At 43.4% G+C, this 18048-nt stretch overlaps 1 protein-coding gene across 2 annotated transcripts in view; it reads right to left on the reverse strand.

Annotated features, from left to right (window-relative positions):
- The window catches only part of aplf (aprataxin and PNKP like factor), a 146352-nt gene that overhangs the window by 123935 nt on the left and 4369 nt on the right, over nt 1-18048 (reverse strand). For both annotated transcript variants that reach the window (XM_072506774.1, XM_072506765.1), the window contains exons 2-4: nt 17041-17112; nt 6448-6608; nt 5202-5409 (exon numbers count right to left, since the gene is read on the reverse strand). In XM_072506774.1, coding sequence (XP_072362875.1) covers nt 5202-5409; nt 6448-6608; nt 17041-17112 — 441 coding nt within the window. The remainder of the gene's footprint in view (nt 1-5201; nt 5410-6447; nt 6609-17040; nt 17113-18048) is intronic.

Consider the following 18048-nt stretch of genomic DNA (forward strand, 5'->3'; position numbering starts at 1 on the left):
GAGGGCTTTTTGGAACAGCTGGTGATGGAGCCCACGAGGGAACAGGCCATTCTGGACTTAGTGTTATGTAATGAGCCAGACTTGATTAAAGATCTTAAAGTAAGGGAGCACTTAGGAGGCAGTGATCATAATATGGTAGAATTCAATCTCCAATTTGAAAGAAAGAAGGTAGAATCAGATGTAAAGGTGTTACAGTTAAATAAAGGTAACTACAGGGGCATGAGGGAGGAACTGACGAAAATCGACTGGGAGCAGAGCCTAGTGGGAAAGACAGTAGAACAGCAATGGCAGGAGTTTCTGGGAGTAATTGAGGACACAGTACAGAGGTTCATCCCAAAGAAAAGAAAGGTTATCAGAGGGGGGATTAGGCAGCCATGGCTGACAAAGGAAGTTAGGGAATGCATCAAAGCAAAAGAGAAAGCCTATAATGTGGCAAAGAGTAGTGGGAAGTCAGAAGATTGGGAAGGCTACAAAAACAAACAGAGGATAACAAAGAGAGAAATAAGGAAAGAGAGGATCAAATATGAAGGTAGGCTAGCCTGTAACATTAGAAATGATAGTAAAAGTTTCTTTAAATACATTTAAAAAAAACGGGAGGCAAAAGTTGACATTGGGCCGCTCCAAAATGACGCTAGTAATCTAGTGATGAGAGACAAGGAAATAGCTGAGGAACTAAATAAGTACTTTGCGTCAGTCTTCACAGTATAAGACATGAGTAATATCCCAACAATTCCGGAGAGTCAGGGGGCAGAGTTGAATATGGTAGCCATCACAAAGGAGAAAGTGCTAGAGAAACTAAGAGGTCTAAAAATGTATAAATCTCCGGGCCCAGATGGGCTACATCCTAGAGTTCTAAAGGAGATAGCTGAAGAAATAGTGGAAGCATTAGTTATGATCTTTCAAAAGTCACTGGAGTCAGGGAAAGTCCCAGAGGATTGGAAAATCACTGTTGTAACCCCCCTGTTCAAGAAGGGAACAAGGAAAAAGATGGAAAATTATAGGCCAATTAGCCTAACCTCGGTTGTTGGCAAGATTCTAGAATCCATTGTTAAGGATGAGATTTCTAAATTCTTGGAAGTGCTGGGTCGGATTAGGACAAGTCAGCATGGATTTAGTAAGGGGAGGTCGTGCCTGACAAACCTGTTAGAGTTCTTTGAAGAGATAACAAATAGGTTAGACCAAGGAGAGCCAATGGATGTTATCTATCTTGACTTCCAAAAGGCCTTTGATAAGGTGCCTCACGGGAGACTGCTGAGTAAAATAAGGGCCCATGGTATTCGAGGCAAGGTACTAACATGGATTGATGATTGGCTGTCAGGCAGAAAGTTGGGATAAAAGGTTCTTTTTCGGAATGGCAACCGGTGACGAGTGGTGTCCCGCAGGGTTCAGTGTTGGAGCCACAGCTGTTCTCTTTATATATTAACGATCTAGATGACGGGACTGGGGGCATTCTGGCTAAGTTTGCCGATGATACAAAGATAGGTGATGGGGCAGGTAGTATGGAGGAGGTGGGGAGGCTGCAGAAAGATTTAGACAGTTTAGGAGAGTGGTCCAAGAAATGGCTGATGAAATTCAACGTGGGCAAGTGCGAGGTCTTGCACTTTGGAAAAAAGAATAGAGGCATGGAGTATTTTCTAAACAGTGACAAAATTCATAATGCTGAAGTGCAAAGGGACTTGGGAGCCCTAGACCAGGATTCTCTAAAGGTAAACTTGCAGGTTGAGTCCGTAATTAAGAAAGCAAATGCAATGTTGTCATTCATCTCAAAAGAGGCTTGGAATATAAAAGCAGGGATGTACTTCTGAAGCTTTATAAAGCATTAGTTAGGCCCCATTTAGAATACTGAGAGCAATTTTGGGCCCCACACCTCAGGAAGGACATACTGGCACTGGAGTGGGTCCAGCGGAGATTCACACGGATGATCCCAGGAATGGTAGGCCTAACATACGATGAATGTCTGAGGATCCTGGGATTATATTCATTGGAGTTTAGGAGGTTGAGGGAAGATCTAATAGAAACTTACAAGATAATGAATGGCTTAGATAGGGTGGATGTAGGGAAGTTGTTTCCATTAGCAGGAGAGACTAGGACCCGGGGGCACAGCCTTAGAATAATAGGGAGTCACTTTAGAACAGATATGAGGAGAAATTTCTTCAGCCAGAGTGGTGGGTCTGTGGAATTCATTGCCACAGGGGGCGGTGGAGGCCAGGACGTTGAGTGTCTTTAAGACAGAAGTTGATAAATTCTTGATTTCTCAAGGAATTAAGGGCTATGGAGAGAGAGCGGGTAAATGGAGTTGAAATCAGCCATGATTGAATGGTGGAGTGGACTCGATGGGCCGAATGGCCTTACTTCCACTCCTATGTCTTATGGTCTTATAAGTGGAGGACAAGGCATCCATAGCTGGCGAGGGATGTCAAGGACAGCATAAAGGCTAAAGAAAAAGTATACAAAGTGGCGCGAATTAGTGGGAAACCAGGGGATTGGGAAGCCTTTAAAAGCGAGCAGAGGACAACTAAAAAAGCAATAAGGGGGGGAGAAGATGAAGTATGAGTGCAAGCTCGCTAGTAATATAAAGGAAGATAGGAAGAGATTTTTTCAATATATAAAAGATAAGAGTCAAAAATAGACATTGGACCACTAGAAAATGTGGCTGGAGAAGTAATAATAGGAAACAAAGAAATAGCAGACGAACTGAATAGTTACTTTGCATCAATCTTCACGGTGGAAGACACCAGTGGGATGCCAGAGTTTCAGGAGAACCAGAGGGCAGAGGTGAGTGCAGTGACCATTACTAAGGAGAAGGATCTGGGGAAACTGAAAGGTCTGAAGGTGGATAAGTCACCTGGACCGGATGGACTACATCCCAGGGTCCTAAAAGAGATAGCTGAGGAAATTGTGGAGGCATTAGTGATGATCTTTCAGGAATCACTGGAGGCAGGAAGGGTCCCAGAGGACTGGAAGGTGGCTAATGTAACACCACTGTTTAAGAAGGGAGGGAGGCAGAAGACGAGAAATTATAGGCCGGTTAGCCTGACTTTGGTCATTGGTAAGATTTGAGAGTCTGTTATTAAAGATGAGATCGCGAAGCAGTTGGAAGTGCATGGTAAAATAGGACTGAGTCAGCACAGCTTTGTCAAAGGGAGGTCGTGTCTGACAAATCTGTTAGAATTCTTTGAGGTAACAAGCAAGTTAGACAAAGGAGAACCAGTAGACTTGATTTATTGAGATTTCCAGAAGGCCTTTGACATGGTGCCATGTAGGAGACTGTTAAATAAATTAAGAGCTCATGGTGTTCAGGGTAAGACCCTGGCATGGACAGAGGATTGGCTGACTGGCAGAGAGTGGGGATAAAGGGGTCTTTTTCAGGATGGCAGCTGGTGACTATGGTGTGCCTCAGGGGTCTGTGCTGGGACCACAACTTTTTACAATATACATTAATGATCTGGAAGAAGGTACTGAAGGCACTGTTGCTAAGTTTGCAGATGATACAAAGATCTGTAGAGGGACAGGTAGTATTGAGGAAGCAAAGGGGCTGCAGAAGGACTTGGACAAGCTAGGAGAGTGGGCAATGAAGTGGCAAATGAAATACAATGTGGAAAAGTGTGAGGTTAAGGACTTTGGAAGGAGGAATTTAGGCATAGACTATTTTCTAAATGAGGAAATGCTTCGGAAAGCAGAAGCACAAAAGGACTTGGAAGTCCTTGTTCACGATTCTCTTAAGGTTAACGTGCAGGTTCAGTCGGCAGTTAAGAAGGCAAATACAATGTTAGCATTCATGTCAAGAGGGCTAGAATACAAGACTAGGGATGTACTTCTGAGGCTGTAGAAGGCTCTGGTCAGACCCCATTTGGAATATTGTGAGCAGTTTTGGGCCCCATATCCAAGGAAGGATGTGCTGGCCTTGGAAAGGGTCCAGAGGAGGTTCACAAGAATGATACCTGGAGTGAAAACTTGTCGTATGAGGAACGTTTGAGGACTCTGGGTCTGTACTCGTTGGAGTTTAGAAGGATGAGGGGGGATCTTATTGAAACTTACAAGATACTGCAAGGCCTGGATAGTGTGGATGTGGAGAGGATGTTTCCACTTGTAGGAAAAACTAGAACCAGAGGACACCATCTCAGACTAAAGGGACGACCCTTTAAAACACAGATGAGGGGGAATTTCTTCGGCCAGAGGGCGGTTAATCTGTGGAACGTTTTGCCGCAGAAGGCCAATTCACCGAGTGTCTTTAAGACAGAGACAGATAGGTTCTTGATTAATAAGGAGAAATCGGGTTATGGAGAGAAGACAGGAGAATGGGGATGAGAAAATATCAGCCATAATTGAATGGCAGAGCAGACTCGATGGGCCAAGTGGCCTAATTCTGCTCCTATGTCTTATGGTGATCTCTGCATTGAAATAAATCTAATTTCCAAATATTCTTACAAAACAACCATAACCCCCAAGGTTTACTGAAGAGGTACAGTATTTGTGCTCTTTGTTACAGCATTCCAAAACTAACCGAGAAACTATGGGGAATAAATATCCTGGACAACAGGCGAATATGTTTTTTTGGTCAAGAAATATCTGAGACTAACAATATTCATAATTTAGGAGTATAAGAGAATGTTATAGGACTAAAGCAAAGTGACAGTCACTTTGAACAAAGCTCTCCAGTAACCAAGTTATTAGAGTTAGATTCACTAACAATTCAATAAAATACAAACAACCATTTAGTGAGAACTTGTAAAACAAATTGATGCATTTCACCTGCAGCTGTTTCTTTTGTGCAAGCCCAGCATCAGTAATTCAAACATGGAGCCAATCTCGCTTTCAGTCAATCCCATCCACAAATACCCATTTCAGCAGAAAATCAATAGATAGCAATCAGGATGAAGATTTCTGAACTCAATCCATCTTCTCCCTGGTCTGGGAGCTATGGCCAATTGTGACAGGGCCAAATAAGATAGATAAGTCTACATCAACTCCTTTTGGCTAACATTAATATGTCTTTGGTCATAATTTTACAACAAATTATCCTGCAGGTCAAGTCAAAACCCGCAGCAGTCCCAACTCCAAAAGCCTTAGTCTGAATCCCAGAAGATTCCAGGTTGTCGAACAGGCCCTTACTCAACAGGCAGAGTGTTAGACTGGGGTTAAAAGGTTTGAATTGGTTTAAAACTTCAGACAGAGAGTTGGCGAATTATGCAAATCCTTACCATTTTCTCCAAAATGTTATTCTGTGCGCTGGGTTGCTGGTGGGAATTGTCATCTGTTGTCAAAGCCCCAGTTGATGTAGTGGGCTTTTCTGTGTAACCTTGAGATATATCAGGACCTTTGTTGACATCCCCTTTGCCCACATGCAAATTTCCTTGAGAATTAGACTGCGCATCGGTGATGTCCTCAAAACTTGACAGATCACTGTTTCTGCAAGGCGTTAATTATAAAGGTGATATAAATACACTTTCATTATCTCGACTAAATATTAACAAAAAATCTTCTACCCATTAATAAAATTCCTGTTTTATATAGCTAATTTCATATGAAATTAACTTCCCTTGCATGGTTCTGTTCAAATTGGCACAACCATTTAAATGCTCCAACAAAACAAATCCTGATGGCAAAGTACTACGGAGTGATGAAGCCCATGTGAAAATAATTTTTATATATTTACAAATAATTTTGTTTAAGGAGTATAATAAATATGATGTCCAATTATAAGTCTACAAATATCTGTTAATTTCCTTAAATGTATTTTTGAAAAAATTCCTTTGAATGTGTTACTTTATGTATAACTTCTTCAAATTAGTGTGGTTTTGCAGTAACCCAATATTCCACAAATTTTACTTAAAATATAAATTTCACAAACTCTTAGGAACAGTAGATGCAGGATAAGGAAAAAGCTGAAGGGTGCAAAGAGGTTTAAGGGAAGGAAAATTTCTGGGCTTGAAAAGAAGTGTTAAGAATCATACTTTGCTGAGAGAACAAACTGTAACCTTACTGCATTGCTTATCCCCCACCCGAGATGGAACATCTTATGTTGACACACAGGAACACAAGCAGAATTATAGAATGAAATAACTGACTAAATTTTCCCAATAAATTTTCACAGTTGCATATTTTGCATTCACATGGAAAATGGAGGTTTACAGCAGAATTATCCATTGATTTACCACTAAGATCCATGTGTAAAATTGGCAATTGCAAAGATAATTGATAATTAATCAATTATCATACAAAAGTAGCTTAAGATTCAAACCAATCAACATGAGTTACAAGATTTAGATAATGATAGTTATATGTTCATCAAAATTTACTTTCTAAATTTTATGATGTTGGAATGTGAAGTCAAACATTAGAAAGGTTACATCTTTATGAAAACATCACCCTACTAATGTTGAATGTGTCCACACCACATAGATGTGATTAATGTTTGTTTCTTTGGGAGTTAAACAGATAAGTCACCTTAATGTCTGGTCAAAACTGGGGGAGATGACCTTATATATATATTTGTCTGGCAGCAAAGAAAAAGAGTCTCCTGGAATCAGCCAATGCCATTTATCTTTCTCCAGGGGCAGAAGCTGGTCTCCACTTGAGGATCGATAGAAGCATGGATTAATGTGTAACTGGAACAAAGAAAAAGAGAGATGACCAACATCTGATGCAAACGGTGCTATACAAGTACACGTTGTTGCTTTTTAATGTTAAATCTCTAACTTTTTTTCAGTTCTGATGAAAGGTCACCAGCCTGAAACAGTTTCTCTCTTCACTGATGCTGCCCGACTTGCAGAGTATTTCATGCATTTTTGCTTTTTATTTCACACCAGTTCCTGGGGTTTATGTTTCATTTCGAGAAATGCATTCTGATATTCAACAATTTTCCATGAGAAAAGGAACCATTTGCCTTGACAATAAGGGCAGCACGGTGGCACCATGGGGTGGCACTGCTGCCTCATAGCGCCAGGGACCCGGGTTCAATTCCAGCCTTGGGTGACTGTGCAGAATTTGCACATTCTCCCCGTGTCTGCGTGGGTTTCCTCCAGGTGCTCCAGTTCCTCCCACAGTCCAAAGATGTGCAGGTGGACTGGCCATGCTAAATTGTACCTTAGGTGTTCAAAGATGTGGTTAGGTGGGGTTATGGGTTACGGGTGTACCCTGGGTAGGGTGCTCTTTTGGAGGGCCGGTGCAGTCTCAATGGGCCAAATGGCCTTCTTCTGCACTGTAGGAATTCTATGATTCTATGAATAGCCATTGGTGTTTTTTTGGTAAAGAGATTAAAATTGGAGTAAGTTGCTTTTTAGAATGTGAAGGAGTGGAATTATTAAAACCAATTGGGTGACATTCAATTTCTAAGAATTCTTTAATTTAAAGTGTAATACCGCATCAACAACATCTCAACAATATAGCAAAACTTGTAGTAATAGCAAAACAATAGGTCTAACTCAAGGTAATGACTTACAGCAACAAAAGAGAATTTAACCATCTTCCCCTGATACTCAATGGTATTACCAAAATTGAATCCCCCACTATAAAGATCCTGGGGGTTACCATTGACCAGAAATAGAACTGGACTAGTCATATAAATACCATGGCTATAAGAGCAGGTCGAAGGCTAGGAATCTTGCAGAGTAACTCACCTCCTGACTCCCAAAAGCCTATCCAGCGCCTACAAAGCCCAAATCAGGAGTGTGATGGAATACTCTCCCCTCGTCTGGATGAATATGGTTCCCAACATTCAAGGAGCTTGACACCATCCAGGACAAAGCAGCTTCCTTGATCAGCATCCCATTCATCACCTTAGACATTCGCCCCCTCCACCAACACCGCACAGTGGCAGCAGTGTTTACCATTTGCAAGACGCACTGCAGCAACTCATCAAGGCTCCTTCTTTGTGAAAGCATTTGCCTTACAAACCCATAACCTCTACCACCGAGAAGGACAAGGGCAGCAGATGCATGGGAACACCACCACCTGCAAGTTTCTCTGCAGGTCTGGAACCACATTGACATTCCTTCACTGTTGCTGATCAAAATACTGAAACTTCCCAACAGCACTGCGGCTGTACCTCCACCACATGGATGCAGTGATTTAAGGCAATGGCTCACCACCATATTCTCAAGGGCAGTTAGGGATGGGCAACAAATGCTGGCCATGCCAGAGATGCTCACATCCCATGGACAAATAAAATAAAAGCCAAATGCTAAAGGCCATTGTTGTTAGTATTTTGGAGTCAGATGCCATAATTCCATTGGCATAATTCCATCCTTCTTGAATTGTGTATTGGTTTCCAGTTGCTGAGTAAGCCAAGTTCTGTTTTGCACTACATTGGCATCTGTGACTTTGTTTTTTATTAATGCTTTGGAAAATTCATTCTGCAACTGCAACCATGACAAGTCACTTTAACAATGTGGACACCCCCTTCAGGCATTTGGAATGTATCAAGCTACATGGAAGCAGACACCACCTGGCTCTCATCAAAAATATTCTAGAGACAGTAGATTCCTGCAGAGTATCTCAACATAGAGGCAAGCATTGTCATCTACTATATTTGTCAATATTGCCAAAGTCAAGCAGACTGACACTTAAATAATAATAATAATCTTTATTAGTGTCACAAGTAGGCTTACATTAACACTGCAATGAAGTTACTATGAAAATTCCGTAGTCGACACACTATGGCGCCTGTTCGGGTATACTGAGGGAGAATTCAGAATGTCCAATTCACCCAAGCACGTCTTTCGGGACTAGTACGAGGAAACCAGAGCGCCCGGAGGAAACCCACGCAAACACGGGGAAAGCGTGCAGACTCCGCACAGTGACTCAAGTCAGGAATTGAACCCGGGTCCTTGATGCTGTGAAGCAACAGTGTTAATTAACCACTGTACTACTGTCCCGCCCTTCATGCCACCCATGACTATTAAGACTTGGCTCCTCCTTCTGCAACTGGATCCTCAACTTCCTGACCCATAAACCACAACCAGAAAGGATAAACAACACCTCCTCCATGATAGTCCTGCCAGGCTGTGTACTTCGGACCTGACTATACTCCCTATACACACACTATGTGGCAAAAAAGGAAAGTTCTTGTTGTACCAAAGTAAAATTTTATTCCCCAACGAGGATTCAACATTATTTCCAACTAATTAAAAATTTGGCCAGCCTCAATAGTGATTCTTAATGACAGAATGAATAGGAACCAGGTACCCTCTACTGGTGCAAAATACTGCAAACAAAAATTTGGTTCTGCATTTCAGCAAAGCATTCTTCCTTTTTCCAAGTAACACCAATATTTTAAATAAATCAGCTTTATTAATAAGTCACAATATTTTTGAAAAATATAAATCAAGAATGACTTTGAATAGATACAAAAGCATCTGTTAATGTTCAAATTTGACAGGTTCTGCACAGTGTACAATGGGTGTCACACTTCAAGATAATATATTCCCAAAATCAAACCCCAAGTTTCTGCTAGGTAAAATCTCCTTCCCTGCTCGTGGAGTAGCAAATGTGGCTAGAATACAAGTAGTTTTTTTTTTTTAAATGCCTTCTACGTAATAGTCCTCACACATACAATCTGTCTGGGCAAAGATATTGTTTGGTCATGATGAGCATTCTTCTTTAAAGTAAACAAGTTTCAAAATTTAAATGTCTGGCAGATAAGACGCAAGCACACACAGTATGTGTGGCCAGACACATGCATAGAAAGAGTTACATTTTCTTCAAACCTCGGTTTTTTCTTTTGAGGGGGGGGTGGCTTAAATTACTTGCTGATCCAGCCAGAAGATTTAAAATATATATTTTTATTATTAGTTCATGGGTTGTGGGCGGCACTGGCTGGGCCAGTCTTTATTGCCCATCCCCGAGGGCATTTAAGAGTCAACTACACTGCTGTGGATTGGAGTCACATGTAGGCCAGACCAGATGAAGAGTTCCTTCCCTAAAGGACATTAGTGAACCAGATGGGTTTTTATGACAAGCAACAATGGTTTCATGGTCATCTTTAGACTTTCAATACCAGATTTCTTTATTGAATTCAAATTTTCACCATCTGCCATGGTGGAATTCAAACCCAGGTCCCCAGAGCATGACTTTGGGTCTCTGGATTATTAGTCCAGCGACAATACCACTACACCACTGCCTCCCCATATAAATTAGCATTACACGAATAAGCAAAAACCTGAAACAAAAGTGACAAAATGTTTAACATCTTTCACCTTCATAGTACAGTAATTATTCAAAGAATAACTCAAAGCAACGTTAAATCTCGGCATTCAAAGCTGACCAATAGGCTTGATCTGCCCATCTCACAGCGATCCATCTACTCATGGCTAGAACTTGGTAATCAAGGCCCTGATTCACAGACAGTATCTCCTGCCTTTTAAGACCAATGACAAACATGATGACAGCATTAAATAAAAGGCACAGGGAAGAATTCTCCCATCTGGGGACTATGTCATGTGGTGGGGTGGAAACATGGGAGTATTTCCCGCTATGTCGCCTCGCAGGAAAACACGCCAAATCCCCCGGCCCCAAACTCAATTATGCAGACGGGTGGATTGCGCCACATTCCGTGGCAGGGCAGGTCTGGTGGTGCAAAGTTAGTCTTGCAACAAATATCACTGGCTCACTACTGAAGAAAGGGGGACCTTCTGAAAATGAAGATGCATTTCTGGGAGCGCTCCCAAGGCCGGAAGATGGATCTCCTGAGAAAGAAGATGGAACTCCAGAAACATTGAGGCTGTAAGATAGTCCCCCTCCAGGACACTGAATCTGGATGGTCCACTTGTAGATGCTCCCTGCATCTACTACTGTGGTGTTCTAGGATCCAGGGATGCTGGCGGCCTCCAACCCAAACTCCTGAAGCAGCCCCCCAAGCATTGTTCTGGTGAGTCAAGACATCAGCATGCCACATTGTTCCAGACGTGTTTCACACTGCCGTGTTTTCCCACTGGTACCACGGAGAATGAGGCATCATGGTCAAACCTTCATCTGCATCCACTAGCAGGATGCAAATTAGTCTCACGCTGACCTCCATAGGTTTCCCGGTCCGCCATCCCACTATAAATTCATGTTGGAGTAAAACCGATTTCTGGACCTCTTGCCAAATCCCACCCACCCTTTATTGACTCTATCCAAACCCTTGAAGATTTTGAACACCTGCACCAAATCTCCTCTTAGCCTTCTCTGCTGTAAGGAGAACAACCCCATGTTCTCCAGTATATCCATGTGACTATAAACCCAAATTCCTGGAACCACTCCAGTGATCTCATTTGTATCTTCCCCAAAACCCTTCCTAAAGTGCGGTGTCCAGAATTGGATGCAATTCGACTGAGGCTGAATTAATGTTTTACTGAGGTTTCGTACAACTTCCTGGCTTTGGTACTTTATGCCTCTATCTATAAAGCCCAGAGCCAGAATCTAATTTCCTTTATTCACTACTTTACTAACACTTTCAATTGATTTGTGCTGTTAGGAAAACAAAGATAGATTTGAGGGATTTCTATTTGTATTGGCAAACATTAGAAATAAGGTACAGTTGTAAGTAAGATCAATGTAATGTTTCTGTGCCTGGAAGAATGAAACCTGTAGTTAGACTCATGCTGGACAAAGGTATTTGAATGCATCAGGGTTGGTTAAGTTCCAACTGTGTTTCTATTGTGCTTAGAGAGGGCTGTCACGTTAAGAATGAATGCCAGCTGTGGTTGCTTAGCAACCCCGGGAGCTTTTTAAGTTTTAGTTTTGCTAATTTGATTGCAGTTGAAGATAGGTAGTGAGAGTGAAGGCAGCTCTCACAGCTCTGCTAGAGGCAGTTGGTTTAGAAGGGTAGAGAGGGAACGTGTCTCTCAACTTTGCATGAAGAAAAGCCATTCCATGGAGTGATGGTTAAGAAAACAGGTGCAGAGATCTGAAAAGCAGCTAGTTAAGGAAACTAGAGAAATGAGAAGGTTTCCATGAAGTCGGATGCTCAGTAAAAAGACAGACAGAGCTAAGAAGAAGGATGAGATGCCAGGAATACATCTGAAGTGATTTCCAGGTTGGTGAGATTTTACTACAGCCTGTGGAACACTAATTGAAATAACTATGGAAATTGGAGGCTATAAGGGCAGCATGGTGGCACAGTGGTTAGCACTGCTTCCTCACAGATCCAGGGGCCCGGGTTCAATTCCAGCCTCGGGTGACTGTGTGTGGAGTTTGCAAATTCTCCCCATGTCTGTGTGGGTTTCCTCCAACGGTCCAAAGATGTGCAGGTTAGGTGGATTGACCATGCTACATTATACCTTAGTATCCAAAAGGTTAGGTGGGGTTATTAGGTTACGGCAATTGGGTGGTGGCGTGGGCTTAAGTAGAGTGCTCTTTAAAAGGGTCGGTGCAGATTTGATGGGGCAAATGGCCTCCTTCTGCACTTTAGGGAATCTATGATTCTATCAGAGTTTGTGTCAAATCAGTCAATACAAATGAAACCTAAAAAGGGGGCGATGTAAAATCCTGCACTGGATTCATTGTTAAAAGTGGAGCGGAGGCTTGGTTTAAAAGTGCAAACCACAAAAGGAAATCTTTATTATGGGGGAAGATTTTAAAGTATGTTTTTGGGAGTGGAGTTTGGAAACTTTCATGTGGTCATCATCTGGGGGGGGGGGGGGGGGGGGGGATCTGAGGAGACACCCACCAACATTCACTTGGGGTGCAGAGCAGAGATTATATTTTCCCCCAGTCATCTTGTGTGCTTAAAAGAAATGTTTTGTGTTAATGAGACCATTATAGCTTAAGATGTACTTTGTAATCCATGTTAATCTTTAAACGTGAGTGCAATTGTAAACTAAGAGGCATATTGTACCATAATCCAAATGTTTCTCAATTAATAAAAAAAATGTTGTTAAAACTAATTAGAGGTCCTGTAACTCTGTTACTCGTTTTATTACAAGATAAAAGTTACGGTCTTTTGATCCAGGGTTCCATTCTGGGATCTTCCCGTCCGGTTGCAACATCAACTGGGATTGCAACAGTGCAAAAACACCCCCAGGTCTCTGTCCTTGCAGCTTTATTAAAATTGTACCATTTAGTTTCTCCTATCTCTCCTCATTCTTCCGACTCAGATGCACCATCTCACGCTTTACTGCATTGAATTTCATCTGCTACATGTCCAGCAGCCTTTCTAAGTCTGTTTTGTCGCTCTCTTTCTGTAAGCACAGTACGAAGTCTTACAACACCAGGTTAAAGTCCAACAGGTTTGTTTCGATGTCACTAGCTTTCGGAGCGCTGCTCCTTCCTCAGGAGGGCTGCTCCTTCCTCCTTCACCTGAGGAAGGAGCAGCGCTCCGAAAGCTAGTGACATCGAAACAAACCTGTTGGACTTTAACCTGGTGTTGTAAGACTTCGTACTGTGCTCACCCCAGTCCAACGCCGGCATCTCCACATCTTTCTGTAAGAGTTGGCATTAGCAAGACGGCAAGGCATCAAGTTATGTGACTGTGTTTACCACTACATTTGATTAAGTACAGAAGCTCCCTTTATATTTTCTTTCTTTATTCTTTCATGAGATGTGGGCATCATTGGCAAGGCCAACATTTTGTCCCTCCCTAATTGCCATTGCTTGTGAAGACATTTCAGAGGGCAGTTAAGAGTCAACCACATCGCTGCAAGTCTGGAGTCACATGTAAGCCCCACCAGGTAAGGGTGGCAAATTTCCTTCCCTAAAAGAAAATTAGCAAACCAGATGGACTTTTATGACAATTAATGATAGTTGTTAAGGTCACCATTACTGAAACGGGCTTTCAGTTCCTGATTTTATTAACTGAATCTCCTAGAAACTCCAACAGGACTAGACAGGGTAGATTCAGGAAGGATGTTTACATAGGCGGAGGTGTCCAGAACCAGAGATCAGTGTCTAAGGATACGGGGTAGACCATTTAGGACAGAGATGAGAAATTTCTTCGCCCAGGGAGTGGTGAGCCTATGGAATTCCCTACCACAGAAAGCAGTTGATGCCAAATGTTAAATATAACTCTTGGGGCTAAAGATATCAAGGGATATTGAGGGGGGGGCACAAAAGAGAGAAGAAGTAATAGGTTACTGAGTTGGATGATTGGCCATGATAGAATCATTGAATCCCGACTGTGCAAATGGAGGCCATTCACCCCATCGAGTCAGCACTGTCCCTGCAAAAAAGAGTACCCTACCCAGATCCAACCCCCCACTCTGTCCCCGAAACCCCACCTAACCTTTGAACACCAAGGAGCAATTTAGCATGGCCTAGCCACCAAACGTGAACATCTTTGGACTGTGGGAGGAAACCAGAGCACCCGGGGGAAACCCACGTAGACATGGTGAAAATGTGCAAACTCCACACAGGTAGTCACCCAAGGTCGGAATCGAACTAGAGTCCCTTGAGCTGTAAGGCAGCAGTGCTCACCACAGTGCCACCCCAATAAGTGATGTTTTAACTAAATGCTTATATTATGCAACTTATTTTATTTTTGGTAATGTCAACTTAGCGAGGTACTTGGGGCAGACTTTATAATGTGGACTGTGCCATGCTTCAGTGTTTTCTACCACCTGTTTGATAATGAATGGCAGAGCAGGCTCAAAGGGCCAAATGGTATACATCTATGCTTCTATTACTAATCCAGTGACATTGCCACAATGCCATTATCTCTCTCTCCCCCCCTCTGCCCAAAGTTGGCAGATGATTTTGTTCTATATTATAGCCCACTAATTACTGACATCATGATTTATTAAATTAACTTTCATGAGTTTTAAGGTTTATAAAATGAAAAAGTCAAAATATTGATTAAAGAATATATATATATATATATATATGTACACACACCTGCCTTCTCAAGAATTACAGAATCCCTACAGTGCAGAAGGAGGTCATTTGGCCCATCGAGTTTGCACCGGCCATTAGAAAGAGCACCCTACTTCAGCCCACGCATCCACTTTATCCCCGCAATCCCACCTAACCTTTGGGACACTAAGGGGCAATTTAGCATGGCCAATCTATCTAACCTGCAAATCTTTGGACTATGGGAGGAAACTGGAGCACCCGGAGGAAACCCACGCAGACAAGGGGAGAGAGTGCAAACCCCACACATAGTCACCCTAAGCCGAAATTGCACCCATGTCCCTGGAGCTGTGAGGTAGCAGTGCTAACCACTGTGCCACCATGTAGCCCAACCTTGCCCCTCGCCCGAGCTGTGGAGATCCTCAGGGGAAAGCAGTCCAGGGTCATCTCGGACTATGGCGACTTTACTCTTAACATATACACACACACCCACACTTGTAGATGTATAATACATGTCAATGTGGTGAGATTTTCATATTGCTATCCCTTACTTCAGCACAAGACCTGCATTTGAAAATTAAAAGACACACCTTAGTTCAAATTGGTGGAAATTTCTTTTTACTATTCATTCATGGGATGTGGGCATTGCTGGCTAGGCCAACATTTATTGCCCATCCCTAATTGCCCTCGAGAAGGTGGTGGTGAGACAATACCTTGAACCGCTGCGGTCCGTGTGGTGTAGATAGTTAATGGAATTAGGAAGGGAGTATCCACTGACTTTTGATTCGGTGGACACCAGGAGCTGAATTGGAAACTCAGCCGAGTCAGAATTTCCATGATACTCAAATACGAACGGTGTATTTTATTAAAAATGGCCACTAAGGGTAAGAAACCAAGTTTCCTCAATATCACAGACCAGAGGAACAAACCCACAGGTCCCTCCCCACTCTGAACATGGGTCCAATCAAACTCAGAAACCAATACTGAAGTTAAGTCATGAAATTAACCAGATCAACTAAACATGTATGTACTGCAATGCCCAGCCATCACATAAACCAGACTACACCTAGTATTCCTATGCAGAATGTCATCCCAGTACTAACCAGGCCTAACTCTACTTCGCCTCTGAGATTAGACGAGACTATATGTTTTCTGAGGGGCCTGACAGCAGGTATGAACGACTGAATGTAACTGTACAAACAAAGAACAAAGAAATGTACAGCACAGGAACAGGCCCTTCGGCCCTCCAAGCCCGTGCCGACCATACTGCCCGACTAAACTACAATCTTCTACACTTCCTGGGTCCGTATCCTTCTATTCCCATCCTATTCATATATTTGTCAAGATGCCCCTTAAATGTCCCTATCGTCCCTGCCTCCACTACCTCCTCCGGTAGTGAGTTCCAGGCACCCACTACCCTCTGCGTAAAAAACTTGCCTCGTACATCTACTCTAAACTTTGCCCCTCTCACCTTAAACCTATGCCCCCTAGTAATTGACCCCTCTACCCTGGGGAAAAGCCTCTGACTATCCACTCTGTCTATGCCCCTCATAATTTTGTATACCTCTATCAGGTCGCCCCTCAACCTCCTTCGTTCCAGTGAGAACAAACCGAGTTTATTCAATCGCTCCTCATAGCTTATGCCCTCCATACCAGGCAACATTCTGGTAAATCTCTTCTGCACCCTCTCTAAAGCCTCCACATCCTTCTGGTAGTGTGGCGACCAGAATTGAACACTATACTCCAAGTGTGGCCTAACTAAGGTTCTATACAGCTGCAACATGACTTGCCAATTCTTATACTCAATGCCCCGGCCAATGAAGGCAAGCATGCCGTATGCCTTCTTGACTACCTTCTCCACCTGTGTAGCCCCTTTCAGTGATCTGTGGACCTGTACTCCTAGATCTCTTTGACTTTCAATACTCTTGAGGGTTCTACCATTCACTGTATATTCCCTACCTGCATTAGCCCTTCCAAAATGCATTACCTCACATTTGTCCAGGTTAAACTCCATCTGCCATCTCTCCGCCCAAGTCTCCAGACAATCTAAATCCTGCTGTATCCTCAGACAGTCCTCATCGCTATCCGCAATTCCACCAACCTTTGTGTCGTCTGCAAACTTACTAATCAGACCAGTTACATTTTCCTCCAAATCATTTATATATACTACAAAGAGCAAAGGTCCCAGCACTGATCCCTGAGGAACACCACTGGTCACAGCCCTCCAATTAGAATAGAAGTTGCCTAATTACACTGTTTAGGCAGAAACCTACTTACTGGCTTGATGCGCAACATCCCATCAATCACCTCCAGGAGACCATGGTTTCTGGACACTCGTTTATCAGAAACCTAGAAGTGAAAGACATCCGACCAGAAAAAAGTTACTTAACATAACAAAGGATTTTGCTATTTGAAAGCAGACTCAAGATCACCACTTCAAATGCACTGATACGGGCAACATAGTCAACGGGGTAAAAAATTGGTCTCATTGACGAGATGACAGAAATGTCATGACAAGAGATAGAGGAGATTTGTGTGAGCATGGAGGCTATTTAAGACCATAAAGCATCGGAGCAGAATTAGGCCACTCGGCCCATCAAGTCTGCACTGCCATCTGATCATGGCTGATATTTTTCTCATCTCCTTTCTCCTGCCTTCGGCTCATAACCCCTGATCCCCACATTAAAGCATAAACCTATCAATCTCTGTCTAAAAGGCACTCAGTGATTTGGCCTCCACAACCTTCGGCAGCAAATGAGTTCCACAGATTCACTACCCTTTGGCTGAAGATATTCCTCCAGTTCTAGTTTTTCCTACAAGTGGAAACATCCTCTCCACGTCCACTCAATCCAGGCTTCTCAGTATCCTGTAGGGTGGAATAGGGACAGGGTGCTTGAGTTGGGAGGGGGGGGGGGGGTAAGGGATGGGGGAGGGGAGGTAAGGGATGGCGGAGGAGAGGTGGGGGGGGGGGGGGGAGAGGTGGGGGGGGGAGGGGAGGTAAGGGATGGGGGGGGGGGGAGGGGAGGTGGGGGGGGGGGGAGGTAAGGGATGGGGGGGGGAGAGGAGAGGTAAGGGATGGGGGGTAAGGGTTTGGGTGGGGGAGGGGAGGTAAGGGTGGGGGGGGGGGAGGGGAGGTAAGGGTGGGGGGGGGGGAGGTAAGGGTGGGGGGGAGGGGAGGTAAGGGTGGGGGGGAGGGGAGGTAAGGGTGGGGGGGAGGGGAGGTAAGGGTGGGGGGAGGGAGGGGAGGTAAGGGTGGGGGGAAGGGGAGGTAAGGGTGGGGGGAGG

The sequence above is a fragment of the Scyliorhinus torazame genome, chromosome 1, assembly GCF_047496885.1.
Source record: "Scyliorhinus torazame isolate Kashiwa2021f chromosome 1, sScyTor2.1, whole genome shotgun sequence".
NCBI classification, from domain to species: Eukaryota; Metazoa; Chordata; class Chondrichthyes; order Carcharhiniformes; family Scyliorhinidae; genus Scyliorhinus; species Scyliorhinus torazame.